Raw genomic sequence first — 20530 nt, 5'->3', positions numbered from 1 at the left:
TTATAGCTAATTGTTTGAAAACATACAGGAATGGAACCAGATCCATCCTCATTGTAAGCTTGACAGAGTTAATGGAGCTGCACAAGGGATGATTTTGGGTCACAGATTGTACCTAGCATCTGGAAATAAAAAGTCCAGTGTACTGTCTATAGTCTTTCAAACAAGGGCCCAACCTTGTGCCATTTGAAGTCAACAGGAAAACTCTTATTGTTTTCCTTGGGTTAGATGGAACAGATGACTGTATCACCCTGGAACTGCAGCCTTAGTGCTGTTCTGCCTACAACTTACCCATGTGCAGAAAGAGCTATCCTTCCATGGGGAACAGCATATTCTGCCTGTCCTTGTAGCCTCCATCCCACATCCCTCATGTAGCTAGCCAGTTCTGCAGGTCAGCATGCAAAAATGCAGTGCCATGGGGGCATCTGTTCCTTTCTCTGCCCTCCTTAGGCTACCAGTCTGCTTGGGGGAAATAGGAAAGGAGGAGACCCAGCAAGGTTTATACCAATGTAAGAGTGCACACACCCAGATGGGGATTAGTCTAACTCAGGTGTGTAAAACATACAACCAGCAGGCCAGATCCAGCCCATGGAGCTGTATGATCTGGCCTGCAAATCACTGGTCACCAGCCACACAGCCCTGCAGACTGCACGGGGCATGCAGACTGGACCCTGTGCCACAAGCACTGCAGGAAGCATGGAGGTCAGTCCAGGGTGCGGCACGCAGCCCATGTTGTGAACCCTCTGTGCCATGTGCAGCTCCACGTCTATCCCATGTGCTGTGAACAGTGTGCCTGCGCCATACCAGCCTCAGGGGCTGGCACATGCCAGGTCAGTCCTGGTCTAGCCCACAGACCAGTTCAGGGATACTCATCTTACCCATGGAGCTAGATGAGTTTGACAACCCTGGTCCATTCATTATAGTAGTACAGCTTTACTTGTAGTCTAGGCAAATGTTGCTTATAAACCAGGGAAATGTTTTGTTTCAGGCAGCTACAAATAAACCCGTATATAATATTCTATCTCGTTTCTTTATTTTTCTTTTAGTAGCATAGGTGAAATTCCCTCCATCCCTTAAGGGAAATGCAGAGGTTGAAGACTCTTTGCTATCTGTCTTCCCACTGCACACATGTATAAGCACTAAAGATAATTTGGCCCTTTAGAAAGAAGATCAGGCCCAGCAGATCTTAGTTATTGCTAAAAGTAAGAAATAATTAGACTAATTGCTATTGCAAAACCAAAACATTTCATTGTTATGATGATTAGGATAATATTGCATGTGAGAGTAAAGCAAATGAGCTTGCTTTAAAAATAGGACCAAAATAAAGATCCCCCAGGGGAACAGTGACCTGTATCAGTGAAAACACAGGTGTTACTTAAGCCTGGGTTTTGTAAAGCTGAAGTCAAAAAGGATTTTTAATGGGCTTCACTGGAAGAAGATCTGATCTTATCCAGTTCACATTATGGTCAATGAGAATTGTGATGACAGTTGTCAGTGATGAAGGCACTCCCCTGGGAGGGTAGAGACGTGGGTCCCAGCACCTGCCCCTTTTACAGTTGTCAGGCATTGGCTAAAAGGGAGGAATAACTCTTAGAGCAGGGACTCTTAGAGCCCCAAGATTTTTCCTCTCCCTTTGGAGTGCCCTCATCAACTAGACTACAGAGGCAGGCTCCCTTTTGCTTGTCCTCCTGATCCTGTGACTTGCATTATTGGCAGCCCAGTGGCCCAACTTCTTGAGAAAAAAAGAGTAGGGGGTATCCTTCCACATGCAGAATGTATGGTAGATTTGCACCTTTATAGACTAACTAAATCAGAGATGTTTAGAATAAGTTTGAATAGACAAGGCCTTACTTAATCAAATGCTGTGAAGGGACTGCAGGAAGCAGAGCTGCTGAATAGAATGCAGTGATTGGAATACAAGCAAACATTCAGACTGCTGTAGAGTCTGGTCCCTAGGGCATTCTCCCAGCAAGTGGGTTTGAATCCTCTTCGGCTGCGGTGTGTTTAAACCCAGGCCTCCCATTTCCCAGTCAAGTGTGCAGAACATTAGGTTATTGTAAAAAGGTAGGCATCACTGTCTCTGCTGATCAGATGTTTACGCTCAGAAGACAGACTAGGTGATCTGGACTATAAGTGAACAGTTTCCTAAACTCTGGAAAGAGGCAGGAGTTGACAAACACCCCCTGTGTTTCCAGTCTCTAGGTGCTTCTGGGCTGGCAGTTTTACACTTTGGAGGTACCCAAACCTGCCTGTTAACTGTGTAGGGATCATTGGAGCCTAACCCCAGTCAAATCAGGGCAGCTACCTGGTGCAAAGTACCCAAGTTTTAGGCATTTTGGCTCCTTAGTGCCCTTGATCCTTTGCAAGGGATCTGGCCCTTGGTCCTTTGCAAGCCATATATAAATTGTTTACTGGGAATAGGAAACAGAGTCCCATTTATTTCGGTTTCTGGATGTCTTGGTTTGTATTTAGTACTACTGTAGCCTGTTTGAGTAGACAGGATTAAAAGGGTACTGTCAAGATTATTACTATGTCAGATAAAGAGACCTACCTGGCAGTAACCACATGTGATAGCCCAAATAAGTTAACTTGGTGTTGGTGGTAGTGGTTAAATTTTCCACCCATTTCATTGCAAACCCATTTCATTGTGCCAGACAAATGAAAAAGTGACTTATGAGTCTGTTGCCAAACTAACAATTAAAGATCATGCTCTGTAAGTGTGCATGCCCTGACTCAGCATTTGACAATCAGAATACAACATGCTAGGTGTTATGTTTAACATGCTGAAACAAGAAAGCAAGCAAACCTTTATGGGATTTTAGAATGCAGAATAATTTCCACTTGAGTACATTTTAAAGCCCTGCATAATCAGGGCTCCAGATATCGCCAGCATGTTATAAATACCAAGAAAGATAAACAGGCAGATAAGAGAAGTCACTACAAATATATATACCTTTGCAATTGCGGGCCTCTGGAGAGTTTTTTTTTAATAGTATAATAAAGAAGATACATTTTTTAAACCAAATCCTAAAAAGTAACATGACAGATATTTAAACTCATAATATGTTAGGACAGATATTTTGAATTCTTTTTCCTCTGGATGACAGGTTTAAAAAAACAGGAGTGGTGAGTCAGTGCACAAGCTGCAACTACTACAAGGGGGCAAAAATTTAGTATAATGGGCCTGTGTAGTTTATCTAATGTCTGGACTTATCCACTGAGAGGGATGTGTGTAGGGTACTTCAATTTTAAATATCCAGAACTATATTACCAATCAACACATCATTGTCAGACAGTGGGACTCTAATTGGTTATATGAGAACACTCCTGATGACTGGTTTCTTTTGGCACAGTATTAATTCTGTTCGATCAGCTGGGTAATGGAGATGTGATCTTGCATCAGTTTATGTTAATATCAAAGCTCCTGTTGACCACTGGTGGAGGGCCCAGACCTAATTGTCCTATTCCTCCTCAAGTCAATGGCAAAACTCATGTTTGCTCTACACGTTAAAGAACTCAGGATCCAGACCTAGATGAGGATACAAACCTTTAAGTTTGTAGAAGTGCATGTATCAAAGCACAGCACTATGCATGGGCTGTTATTGCAGCTCTGTGTTTTGTAGATATAATGAAATAATGAAGTACACAGTGTCTTTTTAAAAGTAATGTTAGTACACATATGTGTGCTCATAGTAACTGAATTATTAACATAAGAATAATGGCATCCACCTGTCTGAATATATTATTTCTTAACTGCAGTCCATGTTAGAGTCACTCTCATTTTGTGTGTAGAAGCGAAAGGGTGGTTTCCAGTGTGTGAATGATAATTGTTTAATTTTTGCTGTAAAAAGGAAAGGTATTTTCTGGACACTTCAGTATTACCTGGAATTAATCTTGTTCACTAAGAATGGGAACCCTGTTCTATGATTCCCTGTTATCTTATTGGTTCATTGCATTAGCTTGGCAAAGTCAGTTAGGACCTGATTTTTACACATGGGAAAGACCCGGGACGTGAACAAATATATGTAGCCTGGCATAACCCCACGGAAAGGATTGTGAGGGTGGTATGCTTTACAGTAGCCCTTACTGCTGCCTTTGAGAAGGGTAGTGATATGTACCCTCCTGCTCTTCCTTGTGGACACTCACTAACAGACCGAATCAGACAGCCATGCTTAGAAGTGTGAAGCATTTCCCAGTGTGCCAGACTCCTCCACCTCCCCCAGGGTGGAGGAGTTAGTGGTAACAATCTGTCTGGGTCTTGCATAGTTGTGCAAGCAGGGAGGAGAATCTATGCAAAACAAACCAGAATTTAGCATTTACCAGCTCAGTGCCTCAGTTTCCTGCCTCAGTTTCCCTGTCTCAAATGCTAATCATGCTAATTCACCGCAGAGGGAATATGTGTGTGAGTATGTCTTTTTGGAAATATCACTCTATGTTAAATGCTAAGCAGTGTTATTTTTTCTCAGTTGAACACATTTTCCCTCTTGAGGAGTGCAGTGGTCTAAACTATTATTATGTGTCCTGTTACAAGGCTAGGTGCCTCCCTGCTTCATCTTAGCAGTCGGTTCAGAATGAGATGACTCTGAACAGACCATTACAATCACATCATCAGTTCATCACATGGAACAATGTTACTGAACTGACCTACTTTTCCTATACGCCTACAGACCACTAATCCTGTTTAGCATTGCTGGAAAGGGACAGGCACACCAAGGAGCACACTGAATTGTACAGATGGCAGTCCCCACTGATAAATGCAGTGAATTTTGTTTATTTATTCTGTTTTCTGTAGTGTTAGGGGTGTTCAGGACAAGTTTTGAATTGCATGAGTTATTTTGTCCATTCATCAAAGGCTGAATAGTATCAATCACTTATTAATACTAAAAATCATAATTAATAAACATGTAAGTAATGTTCTTTATTCAGGGATCCCGAAGTTACAGACCAGCTCTATAAAGCAGACATACTATTCTCCTTCCTTATAGTAGTTTATACAAGCATAGTTCTATTGAATTTGATGGGGCTACTCCTGATTCACCCTGGTGAGAGAAAAATTATATCTTATAGATACTGGGGTCAATTCTCACATCTAAAAAAAGAGCTACCACTAGGGCTTAGGGGGAACAGGTGTGTAACAGCAGTCAGGAATGCTATGTAATACTTTGGATAGTTGAGACAGAACTCTTTTTTGTACTGAATTGGCAGAATGTAAGGATGGATGAGGAACCTTTCCTTCATTTTCTTGTAATCCCATAATCCTCAATTACATTACTGCAGCACTCTCTTCCCCTCTGCCACTTTTTGGCCCAGTTTAGCCAGTAGAGAAGTAATAATGTCAAACTCTACGATTTCAGTATCTATACTGTTTTTTTCACGACTTTTTTGTTTTTACCCTGAAAACATCTTAAAGAACCTTCTAACAATAAGAAATACAGTGAAAGAACAAATTAAGAAATATTATCAACTCAATTAAAGGACCAACAAGAGACATTTAAGCAGATATGATGGTGATTTTTGAAAACGTTGATAAGTATCTTCCTTGGCTTATAACCATCTTGCTTTGTGTGTTTTAAATGTAACCTTTTTTAAGTAAGGATCATTCCTAAATATTGTAAATTTTCACATTTAAAACAACAAAAACAAAATATTCTCGGCCAAAAATATATATTTTCCTTTAACTATGTTTTGTCTGTTTGAAAGCCCAAAATATTCTTTTTTCCAGGGCAAACAAAATTCAGAAACTGACTGAAGAGAGAATGACTAAGTTAGACATGCTTGGGCAAAAATAGACATAGCTTTAAAGCTGCATGCTTACCGTTCTACTGGATTTTACCTTTACACTTAAATACAGTAATTCCCATAGCAATTGCTGCATTACATGATTCATAGTAACTGCAGGCTGCCATTCTACCACTAAAAGAACACTGTGCTTTCTCAAAGAAAAATACACGTTAAAATGAAAGAGGATTTTCTCATGTGTGTTAAGCTACTGTGTTTTCAGTTTGGTAATTCAGTTTGTCAGTTTTTTCATAAGTTTGTTTTCCTTTTTAATTTTATTTTAATTGTAAGCTTTGGCAAGTTTTTATTAACAATTCAAAGACTTCTATTTAGGCAAATTGTATGGTTGGGATTAATTTCTGATTCAAAATTAATTTGTACATGTATCTGGTCATTTGTTCTGAATTGTGTTTACAAGTTCTTACCTACATATGTTATCACACCAGGACTATCCAAATGCCTCATCCCCTTGCTGTCTTGCCCCCCACAAAAATGAATCAGGAGCTTATATTGGTCACTTTTTACCTTCCATTCTTTGAGGTAGCTTATTACAGTTGAAAGTCCCTAAGTAGCAAGCTACCACATGTGGACCCAGGTTAGCTGGCCATGTGGTAGCCTCATGGGAAGTTCATATCTGACTACCTTTATTTCTGAGTCAGGGTCAGACATTGCTATTTAGTGTAGCCAGCACAACTGTGGGGAGGAGACTTAGCTCAGCAGATAGAGCAACGCTGTAGATTAACTCACTAAAACCCATGTTTCTATATGCAGCATAAGATGATAAAGGCCAGGTGACTTTTATATAGTAGGTTCAGTTTCAGTGGCTATAGACTTTATCATAATAAAGCCTGAATTATTTCTCTCCCAAGCAGCTATCACTGTATGAATGAATGTGGGAAGATGCCCATCCTGATCAGATAATATGGGTTTGATGGTTTTAGCATTCTTTTGTTTCCAGAATACCACTGTTTCCCCAGTAAATGAAGTATAACATTCTAATATAATAAAAGCTGTAGAACTTCTGGCTGTGTGTCTGTCTGTCCATAATGCTCTGGGCCAGATGTGCATGCATCACCCAGAGCCTTATTGACAGACAGACACACAGGCAAGGCGGAGGCGGTGGGGAACAGTGTGTGCTCCACCGCACGCAGGGGACAGGAGGCGAGGGGCGTGGCTTGTGGCTGTGTGGGGGCGTGGCACATTGTGGGGCCTGGCATGTGGCCGCAGGGTGCTGCGCAGGGTGCCACGCAGGTTGCGCCCGTTGACTGCAGCACATGGCTGTACCCGCTCCCCGCATGGCACCCTGCGACTGCATGCCACACCCCCCCCAAGCTGGGATCACCTGCTGGCCGTGGGCATGGGGCACAGTACGCACGGGGCACAAGGGGATGTGGCATGTGGGCGCATGGGGAGCTGGCACAGGGGGTGCATGGACAGCGCCCAGCAGCTGCAGCACATGGCTGCGGGGCAGGGTACACCCCGACTCCCCATGCGACACCCTGCAGCCATGCCCCCGCCCAACGGGGCATGACTACCAGCTGCAGGGCACGCTGGGCGGGGGGGGTGGAACATGGCTGCAAGGTGCCATGTGGGGTGCCAGTGCAGGGGGGGACTGGGGCTGAGACTGTGCTGGGCTGCGCTCAGGCCACGCCAAGCTGTGGGGCCATGGGAGCCCGGTGGCTCCTCCAAGGCCAGGGGCGGGTGGCTCCCACCGCTGTGCACACTGTGGGGGAGCCAGGGGAGGGGGCCTGCACCACCCCTGGGCTCCCTGGCATCACACCCCTGCATGAGCCACTGGGTTCTGATGGCCGCGTGACCCAGCCTGGCCAAGGCCCCAGTCACGGTGAATGCGGCCCTGGCCAAGTTGGGCTGTGGGACACTCGGGGCCTGGCAGCTCCTCCAGAGGCAGTGCCAGGGAGCCCAGGGGGGCACATGGCCCCTGATCTGTGCACGGGGCAAGGGCAGCTGCAGCTGCGGCCTCCGCTCCACCTTTGCTCCCTGCCTCACTGCCCCTGCTTTGACAGTGGCGCGGCACCATGTGAGTCCTACCACAGGGCGGGGCGGGCCAGGCAGCAAGGCATGTGTGTGTGGTGTGAGGTTGGGTGTGGGGATGGCATGTGGCTGTGACTGTGTGCGTGGCTGGGTGTGCGCGGCATGCGCTGTGTGGCTGGGTGGGTGTGTGGCGAGTGGCTGGGTATGTGTGTGTATGTGGCTGGGTGAGTGGGTGTGGCATGTGGCTGGCTGGGTGGGCGTGGCGTGTGGTACGTGGCTGGGTGGGTGGTGTGTGGCTGGGTGTGTGTGTGTCAGGTGTGGAGGGGTGCACAGGACCAACACAGAGTGTAGTGGGGAGGTGCATAGGCGGAAGTGGTGGCGCTCTGTCCCTGCTGCCTGCCTGTCATTCTTGACAGGCACTTTGCTGGTACATAAATAAAACTAGCAAAAAGTAGAACAAAAGCCGCAAACTTAAAACTGTATTGTTTTTCACGTTGTTTTTTCCATTGGCCAAGCAAGTTAAAAACCTTTTTTACCAAACACACATACCTGAGGAATGACAGATCCCTGGGTGATCCAAAACTTCTCCCCTTCCCACCCCCCAATTTACTAACATGCAAAGAGGCCTGAGGATGTGTGGTTTGCCAAGAGAAAGGGGGCATGCCTAGTAGGGCTGTGTGAAGCAGCTAGTATTCGCTTCAGATTTGGCCAATTCAGAGAGAAAATGATTCGATTCAGTGATTCAAATCACTATCCCGATTCAATTCGGCCGAATTGGATCTGAAGATTCAGCACCGCTTTGGTGATTCACCCATAGACTAAACAGGTAGCAGTCCTCACTGCGCTGGACACAGCTGGCTGCCTCCAGCTGATAAGTCTATTGTGGAGGGGGGAGGGAAGGGGCATGGGGGGGGCAGATCAATGCCCCCACAGTGAGGGAGGGATTGGGGCTGGGGCTGGGACAAGCTGCCCAGCCAGGGCAGGGGGGGCACAGGAATAGCCATCCCTAGGTGGCGGTGGGTGGCAGCCACAGCAGAGACTGTCCACAGGGCCCCCCAAAGTGTGGGGCCTGGGACAGTCACCCTGATTCGCCTCCTCACCCCAGGGATGGCCCAGAGCACAGGACTCAGGGAGGGGGGTTCCTGCCAGCATGTTCTGCTGCTGTGGGAGGACATGGGAACAGGCATGTGTCCCCAGATCTGTACGGGGCAGGCTGGGCCAGGCTGTCCTCCGGACAGGTGGCAGAAGATGCTGGGAGCAGGGGCTATGCCCTCCCACTGTTCAGCACCCCCCACCCCTGCTCTGCCAGCTCCCTGCCTGGGCAGCTTGTCCCAGCCCCAACCCCAATCCCTCCCTCACTGTGGGGGCATTGATCTGCCCCCACCATGCCCTTCCCCCCCCCCCCCCCCCCACCACAACAGACTTACCAGCTGGAGGCAGCTGTGTCCAGTGTCCTCGAGGACTGCTGCCTGTTTAGTCTATTTCCAAATCTCCGAATCAGGTTGAATATTTTCCAAATCAATTCGGAGGCTTCCAATTCAATTCACAGCTTTTAATTGGTCTCCCGATTCGATTTGGATTCAGAGATTTAGCCGCGGAATTGAGCCAAATCTCCTCTGAATCGAAACAGCTACCAAAGCTTCACACAGCCCTAATGGCTAGCTCCCAAGGCAGCAAACATGTGCACAGCCAGTGAACATTTGGCACCTCCTGAAAGGAGCACAGTGAACCAGTACCTGTGCTATATCGGCAAGATTCATTGTAAACTGGGCACAGGCAGCAATATAGTGATTGCCCTGTACTCTGGGATATCCCTGATAGCCTTTGTTCCTTAAATTATGTTGTCAAGTTTCAAAATTTTACTTTTTTCAAGTGAGTCATTCCTGAGTGGAAGAACTTGTCTGGCAAGAGCTGTGGCCAGCATTTTCCAAAATGACCATCTGTTTGGTTTTCACTCACGTTTTGGTAGCACACTTAAGACTATTTGGGCCTCATTATTAAAAGCACCAACCCCTCACCAACCAACCTCTCAAATTGGAACTGCTAAACAAGAAACGTGGTCCCTCAGAAAACCTAGCCCAAGTTAGCTATCTGAAAAATAAGATGTGAAAGAGCCATCCTGCCTTGTAGAAGTAGCTAGTGCCTAATGGCACAACAGCCTTATATCCCAGTGGCAAATGAAGGGCATTGGCTCAGAACTAACCTCATTTGATCCTTCAGGTCTGTCATGTTGGGTGGCAGTTCTGTCCTGACCTAGATTTTTGTTGAGTGTTGATTTCTTTCACTTCAAGTATCTTTTCATAGTGGAATATCAATTTCAAATGCCAAATGGTTGGTGTTTCACTTGAGCTGTGAGGCTGGAATCTGCCGGTTCAGATCTTTGCTGATTCCAACAGGTTGCCATCTTTCACTGTGATGTGTAATCTTTGTATCTTTACTTATATCTGATGACAACAAATATATTAGTAAAGTCACAAATGTGATTGTCTTACTAAACATTCTGATCACAGTGGATACCAGATTGATCTATTTCCATAGTGTTACAAATTACATTTTCTTAGGGTGCAAATACTGGCCACACTTTGAAGGAAACATGGTGCTGTTAATTTTGGGAAGTGGTTTCTTCTGGGGAGGGAGCTGTGGCAAAGACCAAGGAAATCTGGTTTCTTCCTTAATCATGTTAATAGTCAGAGTTGTTCCCTGGGAACCTGGCTGTGTTTGATCTGAGAGTTCTGATAGTGTATGCCTGAACAACGGTGCGGGTGCGTGAAAGCTTGCAAATAAATACTTTTTTTGGGAAATATCTATTTGGTCTAATAAAAAATATCATCTCTGCCAAAAGTTCTGATTCCTTCTCACTGCTCATGTGACATTTGTGCTCCTCTCTGCTCAAGGGTGTATATGTCTAGTGTGAAATAAAGAGATTATTCTAAGAATATATCCATAGTTCATTTTATTGATTTCTCCTCCAACGTAAACTGTCTTGCAAGGCTCTAATGTTGCTACAGCCCAACAGAAGGGGAACAGTACTGCTTCGCAATAACTGTGTGTGTTCAGCCCTTTTGATTTTGTAAAGAACATTTTAATTTCATTTCCTTATACACATATACACACTAGCAAACTTTGTTAGTAATGTTTAACATCTTCTCTATATTTGGTTGAATCAGTATAATCATGGAGGTATAATTGAAGTGGTAATTAGACATTATGCCACCCAACAGATCCCAAATTGTATATCCTTGAATGAGAAACTTGGTCTTCACTGAAAGTTGCCCATAAGTTGCTTCACACTAATTGGAAGGCCAAGTCCTTAATGTAATAGAGGAGGTAATGCTATTACTAGTTATTGTGGGCATATGCTTCCTTGTGACATAATTCCTGGGCAGTGTACTGAACACAACCTTCAGAGGCTATTTTGCCCCATCAGACAATGTTCCATCCTTGGCAATGGACAGATGAGTGTTGGAAAGCATTACCCATAGCCATGAGATCCACTTCCATTCTTTCCCCTCAGCTATCCCCCTTCATAGACCTTTTCACAGTAGCTTGTTACCAACAGAAGAGGCTACATTGCTGTGTCAAGGAATCATGGAGGAGGTTCTTCAGAAATTCAGGGGAGGAGGCTTTCATTTCTGATACTGCTTAATTTTAAGGGTCTTCACTCCACCCTAGGCATGAGGTAACTCAACAAATATATGCACTGCCTAGTGATTTTAGCAGAAGTATAAATATCAGATCTTATTCCACTGACTTGGCACCTAAATGGACCTAGGTGCAATCTAGTTCCATCTTTCTCAGACCTCTAAAAACTCATCTCCTTTTGTAACATGCTAGCATTTTATCCATAAGACTAAGTCACAAAAATGAACTTAGGAGAAAGAGGATCTACCCACCAAACGCTTAGGTTAACAGCTTTCCAGGAATTCAAGCAGGATGGAATAGGATCAAACTTAGGAGCCGTACATGTGGAATAGTAGCTGGTCCTACTAACTTCAAGGCAGTAAACTCCTGGGGTGTTTATAGACATGCTTCGGAGGTGCGGGGTACATGCGGGGCGGGGGGGGGGGGGGGGGGGGTGCTTTAATTAACACAGATACAAGAGCTGCACTAATTAAAGTGCAGGGAATGTCATGTGTATTAGCATCCCCATGCTGAAAAATGGTGGCAGGTTGATTTGGACTAAAGCTCAGCACGGGACACTGATACATGTGATGCTGGAGTCGGCTGGAATGTTTTAATTACCCCTCCTCTGCAGCTCTTTCCAAGTCCGCTGCCCCTGTTTGGGGAGCAGGGGCCAGGAGCTTCCTGCTGCCAGCAGCCCTGGCCAGTAGACAGCCATGTTCCAGCCATGTTCCAGCCCTGGCCAGTAGACAGCTGTCTCCTGGCTTGGGGCTCCCTGCCAGCCCCTGGGTTAGCACCCAAGGGGAGCCTAAAGTTCCCATTGGACAGGGCCCCATTGCAGGGCCCCAGGAAGTGGGAGCAGTTTGCTGCCAGGAGCAGCAGATCTTCTTCTGCTTCCCTGCATGTGTAGATGCCTTCCCAGGAGCATTTACTCACGAGTAGTTTACTTGCAAATAAACTGATCCCAGATCAAATGCATGTGTAGACACACCCACTGTGTAAAAGTGAAAGTACGGTCTGCATGCAACACACAAGGAGCAGAACAATGAGCAGGTTCAGCTCCCTTGCTGCTGCTACTCAGTTGTTTACTGTAAGGAAAGAATTTTTTCTTCATTCAGCCCTTTCAGAAACAAGCTGTGCATCTTATTCTGGGGCATATTTTATGTGAGAGAGTACTTGAGAGTCAGTATTTGCCTGACTGTATTGGAGGATGAATAACTTTCAGAAGTATTTGTTGATTCATTTTTATTAAACTATAATGAAATGTGTCAAATAAATTTTCAAATAATAGGCAATCAACTTTATCCTAATGATAAATGTGAATGATGATAGTACTGGCCAACCTCATGGGGTATTGTGAGGCTAGATTTGTTGATAGATTTAAAACTGTCTAAGCATTGTTTAAGTGTTATAGTTGTGTATCTTCCAGTTTTCAGAATTTGGCAATATAAAATTCAATATACATCTTATATATTTCCTATTTAGTTCTTTTGCCACTGAATTAAAATCACATTAAGCCTCTCACCTGTAGTATGTTTATCCTCAGACCAATGAACTATAGTTTATAATCCCCTACCACAATTCTATTGTTAGAAAACATTTTCATAATAATTCTCATATATATTACATATTTTCTTACATTACTAATTTCTGAGCCAGTAGAGTTCTACTATCTACTGGTTAATAACAGGAGAGAATGTATTTGTATTTTATCCATAATTCTTCCTGTTGACCTGTTTTATTATTGTTTTTTAGTCAAATGGTCTTCAGGCAATAACATTTCCTGGAAAAATTACATGTTAAAATCATAGTGTATATATCATTAACGATGTGTAGGGGGTGTACACGGGTGCATGTGCACCCCCTGAGCGTGGCGGTGCACCCCCTATGAAAAGGCACCACCGACACTGCCACTTGCCACCCCCCAACCCACCACCGACACCACCAGCAGCATCTGCAGACAGTCAGCAATCACTGCTGGCCAACGCTGCTGCTTCCGGTGGCACTTGTGGGTGGTTGCCGACCCCTGGTCGGTGCTTGCCACACATCCCCACTGCCGCCAACACCGGCGACATCAGTTTTAAACATAGGGTCACTGGGCGTGTCTACATGTTGCCCTATGGTGATGTTGTTACTGCGCCATGTGGCGACATTGTTACAGTAGCCTTTGGGAAGTAATAAAGCATGATGCAGTAACCACCCGTACTGCACTGTACACATGGTTATTTTTAGCAGCTACTTCACCATAAAGGTGGGTTATAATGGGGGTTTGCGCTACTGTGCCAAAGTAGCTGCTGGTCACATGTAGACACCAGTGGATGCTACAGCAATGTAGCGTCACGTGGAGATGTGCCCACTGATTTTGTAAATCTTTTTGTGATGGGATTGTTTGGGTGAAAAAATCTTTTGTGGTCTAATGCAAGTATGGGTAGATGCCATGGTCAGATTCAGGTAACAATAAGTATTAGGTTTTGTCCTTCAGGTGGATCGGGGTTAAGCCACAAATACCCCTTACTCACAAAAGCACAGAGCAAAAGAAGTGCAGATAATGGGCAGAGAATTAAATGGACCAGGATGTCAGTCCTCAACTGTGCTGAGCTCACACTTGCCTAAATGATTTATCGTTGTACTTATTTATCTTTTTTCTCTTTATGGTTAGTACTTGGATGCACCTACTGTATGCTCAAAAGTGTTCAGTCTCATGGAACTAATTCCCTGAGTGATGAATGTAGGCCTGAGTAAAGGTCAATGTCTAACCAGTCTGTTCTAGAAAACCTAACACTGGCTGCATCTATACATGCCGTGCTGGTGCAGTAACAGTCTGTGCTGCACCGTGTACACCATGCACAGTTAATTTTAGGTACTACATCACTGTAGCAATGCGCTATAATGGGGGAGCAAATTGGTACGACAAGATAGTTGTAGTGTCACGGTTCTTGCCTACGGATGCTACATCACTGTAGCGCATTGCTGCGGCGACCTAGCGTCACCTGTAGACATGCCCACCGAAGAGTTCATTACATGTTTACAGGTTTGCCCAGGGATTGCGTGTTTTCCTCTGTGGCAAGTCACATTAGGTTAGCATAGGACTGGCAGCTGAACAGCTAAAAACCTGTTGAACTCTAAAAATGAAGCTCAAGTCAGCTGTTAAGAAGGCTGTTCAGTCTCAAGCTTAATCAGCCAACCCCAGAACTCTTGGATGAGACTACCAAGCAGGGTGTCAGATGCTGACAGTTACTAAGCCAGTTTTTTGCAATGTGGAAATCTGTTCTCTAGGAACAAGACTGAGACAATAAGACTGATGAACATATTTAAGTGCTTTGTTGAATTGGTCCCATAAGTCATCCCCATTGCAGCTTTTTCTTTTGAACTCCTGTGAAGCCCGTAGAGGAATTTAAACCTTCCTATAACAGGAGGACTCACTTGGGAAGGCAGAAGTGGTAACTGCCTGCTGTTTCTAAGGAACTAGTTGTTTTTATAACGTAGTAGCTTTAAGGGTGCACAGAGATACAATTTTGACCTCTCTGGAGGTCCTGGGGTTCTAGCCTTACAGCTGGACAGTAGTGATCATGACAGACAGGTATTACTATAAGCTCTTTGATGTAGAGGGACTACGCTATGTTTGCACCATATCTAGAACAGTGCTGGGTTTAGTCCCTGATTAGAACACCTTCTAAATGCTTCTACAATACAAAGAAATCATAAAATATCTCTACACTGCAGATTGCAAGGAAATGTGAAGATACCTGAGCTTGCTGTAACTGATCTAATTCAGATACTGAGCATAGCTTGGCTACAGAAACCTGGTTCTCATTGTGGGCTGTTAACTCCAAAGGAACTGGGTAAATTAAGCCTTATTAAGTTCCTTACTGCTCTAGCTAGAATGCTTCAATGCCCATGTTAGTTCACTTATAGCTACTTTGGGTGTCCCTATGCCTCACTGTGGTCTGCACTGAGGACATCAAATACTTATTAAAATAAAGGACTGAACTTTAAAGCACCGCTGACACATTTATTTGGCCCGGGTACTGTCTTGTTATTAAAGTAAAGCAGAAGTGACTCTGAGATTAACCTGAAGGTGGAACTAATGAAATGACAACTGTTAATAACTCTGCATTCCTTCAACAGAAAAAACTGCTTAGAAAGTCTAATGGATGAAGATGAGAAAGACAGGGCAAAGAGGTGAGCATATTTTTCTCTTAAAACTCTTTGTTCATTTTTTGATGAACGCATGGTGATACATTGCTGCAGATGCTTTTTTTCCTGATACTAATTAACGCAAAGAGAGAGAAAAATAAATTCTAGAACAACTTGAAAAGCGGTTTGAATCACAAACCACTATTATCAGCTACCCTAGAAAGATAAAAGAAGTTCGGTAGTGCTTCCTGCAAAAAATGTCAGCCAGCCAAATACAGTGAGTGGTTCTTTTTCACATTACTGCACAGTATCAGAACCAGAGAACCAACAGCACACTTGTATTCCTGGCACAATACTTCTTCCTTGTCCACTACATCTAGAAAATATACAGGTTACTCTCTGCATTTTTTCAAACACGCATTTTGTAAAAGAAACATGGACTGTTTGTGGAAAACACAGATTTTTTCTTTTTATAGTACCCATTTTATACAAAGATGGCTCTAGTGGTAACAAATACTGTACTGAGTACCTTTAAAAGTTACTGTGGCAACAAAGAAACAACACTACAAACAATATTTTAGATCTAAACTGGCACAAAAATCACTTCATATGTGGTAGGTATCATCTACAGTGATAAAATCACATTTGATTCATATGTAAGAGACTGGTGCTAGCACTTTGGAGAAGATGTTTTTTAAAGTAGAAAAAGATTGGTTGCAATGAAATTCTATAATAAAAGACAACCCATACTGGCATCTGGAATGTCACAAAACCTGCTTGCTAGCAGTTTTCCTGGGAGCATTATCAATCCTGCAACCACCAGTTTAATTGGTTTAGAGGAAGTCTTAGATTGCATGTATTTTTTTTTATCTTGGTTCTTTCTAATGAGAGTATTTCCAGTCCAGGCACAACTAGTTTATCCAGTTTGATCTCTTTTGATTCTTTCCCTGCTTCTTATCTCCCTGCAGCCTTTTTTCACTTATATAGGTCAGAACACACTGCAACCAAACTCAACTGTTCTCTGCTTCTTTTTCTAATTCATGCATGTTCAAGCCGCAGAAGCCCAGTGTTTAATACCAGGAGCACAGAGCTGACCTAGCTGCTACCACTTTGGACTTCAGGGAAGGTCTTGTGAGGCCAAGGGTCCATTAGACCCTGGAGTCACTCTACCATTACTCTTAACAAGGATCTTAATGCACTTGAGACTTCCTAAACATAGTACTATTAGTGCACAGTAAAAAGAAGCTGTATGTAGGGATGTGCCAAACCATCTGTAAATAATATATAGATCTGCAAACAGAGGAGGAGGAGAATAAAGGATGCCTCATGCCACATTACATCATGAAAAGATGTTTTTGGAGATGGCGTATCACAGCTGGAAGTGTCTTACCAAGTGTCAAGTATTATAGCATTCCTGAAATGCAGGATTGTTTTGCAAGCAGTGAGATACTGAAGTGAAGGAGAGAACAGAGGGAGGAGTTCAAGATTTCTATGAACTCCAACCCATAGGTCCAAATTGTTTTAATTTTGATACAAGCTAACCATTCAGAAATAGGATAGCACGTATCTTTATATCAGTATGTATCATTACCATTTGCTGTAATTTTAATGATGCATATGATTTTTTTGTGAAACATTGGGTGGATAAATTGATGATTTTCAAAAACTGAAAAAAATCTGATTTTTTAATTCAAATTCAGTGTTTATGAAAATAAAAGGCATTTTACTTTTTAAAATAAACATATTTAATATTCCATTTTAAATTAAGGTAGCATGTATTAAGCAGTGAATTTACTCCAATCTATTAAAATAATTCAGAATTGGATGCAAAGTGGTAAAACAGCTTTCAACACATGTAGGCTCTTCTATAGTCTGGAGAAACTATTTTCTTCATTTCAGTTTAGTTCAGTTAAATAAATAGTTCATTCAAAGTTGAGAAATTGACTGGGAGTCAAAAGACCAGAAAGGCTTGTTTTCTACTTTTTGGAGAAACAGTAGATATGAAAAAGGCGGTGATGTACTACTTCTAAAATCTTCTAGGTCACGATGACCGAAGTCAATCAGTTTGCATTACTAACTACAGATACTATTTCCTTTGCTTAATAAATCAGTTTGTTATACATGCAAAACCTGCTTGGATCATTTTTTTCTTATATATCCAGCACACGTAGCTTAGTTTTAAAACATGCTGGTTTTGTACATTTTTAATTTAATTCAAATTTCCCTCCAAAAGCATCCTGACACAAATTGCACTTAAAATTAATCATTTAGTAAGTAAAAAAACATCATTCTCCATTTTCTTATATAAAACACACAAAAGTTTAGAACCTGAAGAAATGTATGTTAATCTTTATAATGTCCTAATTCTGCACATAATGCAATCCCCTGATAATCAAAAAGTTCTGACAAATTTAGTGTAAAGATTATATTAAACTGGAAATACACTGGAAGAATTAGAAGGGGTCTTCAGGCTAAAATGGAGTGAGGATTGAATAATACGAAAATATCATGTTCTTTACTTCCCTCCTGACACATTTAGTTGTTCAAAAATGTAGGGATGATGCTCTTCAAATCTTGTTCTTAACAGTCTCTTATGCTGGACTAGGAGTAGGCTGAAATCAATCACACAGAATACACCCAATTTATTGTATTGATAGCTGTAAAATAATCAAATATTTGATTGTTTCCAGTGTATCTCAAAGTGTTTTCAGAGTTCAGAACAAGACAAACAAAAATTACCCTTCTGTCAGTAGAAACTTACAGTATCTCTCCTGAAAAAGTTTATTGCAATATTGGTCCTTGGACAAAAGTAAATATTCTATCCTGATTCCCACCAGTGTGTATCCAGAATTCCTCATGAGTTATGGTGGATTTAGAAATGTAGAGTTGAATTGGCCTTTTGATTGTTAAATCACATCTGACTTCATACCAATTTTCATACATTTTAACAAAGCAAATTGTAGCTTAAAGTAATATCCTTGGTTGCTCTGGAACCTTTCAGCTAAGGGAGCATTTTGGAGGGCATATTCTTCAGTTTATCTTGTGCATGGCTAAAGAAATCCAACTAATGTCTGCCTTAAACGACATCGTCCTGGGAGACAGTGAAGAGCATAATTCCTAGTTTATGACTAAGTATAAAATAAAAAGTACCAATTAAATTGAATTAGAACCACCAAAAAGATTATTAATAATAGTAATAACACTATTTATGATAGCCCCTAGAAGCACCTACTAAATTTGGTTTCCTATGTTCTAGGTAAAAATTCATGGGAAAAGATAGTTTCCAAAGAGTTTGCATTCTGTAATAGATAAGACAGGCAAAGGAAGTAGTATTGCTCCCATTTCACAGATAAGGAATTGAGGCACAAAGAAATTAAGTGATTTGTTTAATGGCTCATAAAGAGTGTGGGATAAAACTTGGAATGATGCCTGGAAACTGTGAATCAGTCCTGAGCTTAAACCAGAAGACCATCTTTCCTTTTTTCAACTGCAATTTGACAGGATGGTTATATCCTGCAATAGTTTACATATTATTTTTTCATCTAACTAAAAATAATTCAAGATCCCCAAGCTTCTAGATCAGCCCAGAACTTGTTCCTGTATGAATGCTGTGTGGTTCATAGAACATTTTGTCATGTTATGTACACTTATATCTTGCCTTATTGCCAGTACCTCTTTTTGTAGATGCATACATTTTGAAAATAATTGTGCATGCACACAAACAAGCTGCATCCCCAAGACAGGCTTTATAATTTGTCATAAAACAAAGAGAATAATTTTTTCCACCTGTAGTTCTGTTTCTGGAGTGACAAGGGGAAGAAGGACAGTTGAACCAGGCTGTGGTCACTGAGTTAGCACAGCCATAGAACAGTCAAGTCAAACAGCAGATGGGAATCAAATCTGTCTCCGATTCATCTCTTATCTAGCACATGGCCTTTAAAGATGCCTCAGTAAAGAGGGAACAGAATGAGAATGGGGAGTAGGAAAGGTTACTTCTTGTGGGTATACTTTTGCCTAACAGCAAATATTTTTCTTAATAACGTATTGCAAAAGGAGTATGCACCTATTATATTTTCTTGCTCCTTTCCTTACATTTTTCCATATTTACAGGGCTTCACGTAACAAGTCTGAAAAGAAGAGGCGTGACCAATTCAATGTTCTTATCAAAGAGCTCAGCTCCATGCTTCCAGGGAACACCCGCAAAATGGACAAAACTACAGTGCTTGAAAAAGTCATTGGCTTTCTGCAGAAACACAATGGTAACATCTGCCATGCCTGTCCATGCCTAGTCAGACTGCATAATATCCCTGTTACTCTGCTGGTGGTCAAGAGTGGATGAAATGGTCAAAATATCACAGTAGGAGTTTTCTTTTCCATGTTGTAGTGTATTACAAGAAAACTTAAGAGCACTGTTTAGGATAGGATAGATCTCCTTAGGGATAGGGTGCAGAGAATGGATGGACATCGGGCATCTAGGAAAGATGGGTGGCAGATCTCTAAAATGGAACTGTGAGCTTAGGAGGAAAACAAGTATGTGATTGCTCTGGGCAAAAACATGATTGGGGAAAGGAGGAAGCTCTTCTCTCAGTGAAAGAGCAAAATATTTTTCCCAGCTATTCTAAAGATAGGTGTGGGAACCCAGGTATTTCTCCAGTTCTGGACTACTGTAGGGAGACTGTGACCCCTGCAGACTGTGGAAAACTCTGTCATTAAGAGCCACTGTTGTAACATAGGGTTCAGAAAATGCATCTATAAGCATTAGCATGTACAAATTCCACACAGTTTGCATAAGAAAACACTAAATTTGTCCTTGCATAAATTTCAGGTACATTGTATGAGTTAGGTTTGGAAGGGCATGGTTTTATTTTTGAATACATCCAAAGGGAACCTCTTTATTTTAAAAGAAAAAAAGAAGAAGTGGCAGCTCTACCACTGTCTCAGTCTTCTTCACTAATCCCTGCTAATCCAATCTTTGTGGCCTCTCTGAGCAAAAACTTAAAATGTG

General features: G+C 42.5%; 1 protein-coding gene across 1 annotated transcript in view; it reads left to right on the top strand.

Moving 5' to 3' along the window:
* Window positions 1-15473: 15473 nt before the first annotated feature.
* The window catches only part of NPAS2 (neuronal PAS domain protein 2), an 88108-nt gene continuing 83051 nt past the window's right edge, over window positions 15474-20530 (top strand). Inside the window, exons 1-2 of the mRNA XM_014525066.2 lie at window positions 15474-15570; window positions 19636-19784. Coding sequence (XP_014380552.2) covers window positions 15539-15570; window positions 19636-19784 — 181 coding nt within the window. The 5' untranslated portion in view covers window positions 15474-15538. The remainder of the gene's footprint in view (window positions 15571-19635; window positions 19785-20530) is intronic.

Source organism: Alligator sinensis, unplaced genomic scaffold, assembly GCF_000455745.1.
Source record: "Alligator sinensis unplaced genomic scaffold, ASM45574v1 scaffold462_1, whole genome shotgun sequence".
NCBI lineage: Eukaryota > Metazoa > Chordata > Crocodylia > Alligatoridae > Alligator > Alligator sinensis.
The sequence above is the reverse complement of the archived record's forward strand: the minus strand, read 5'-3'. Positions and strand labels throughout refer to the sequence as shown.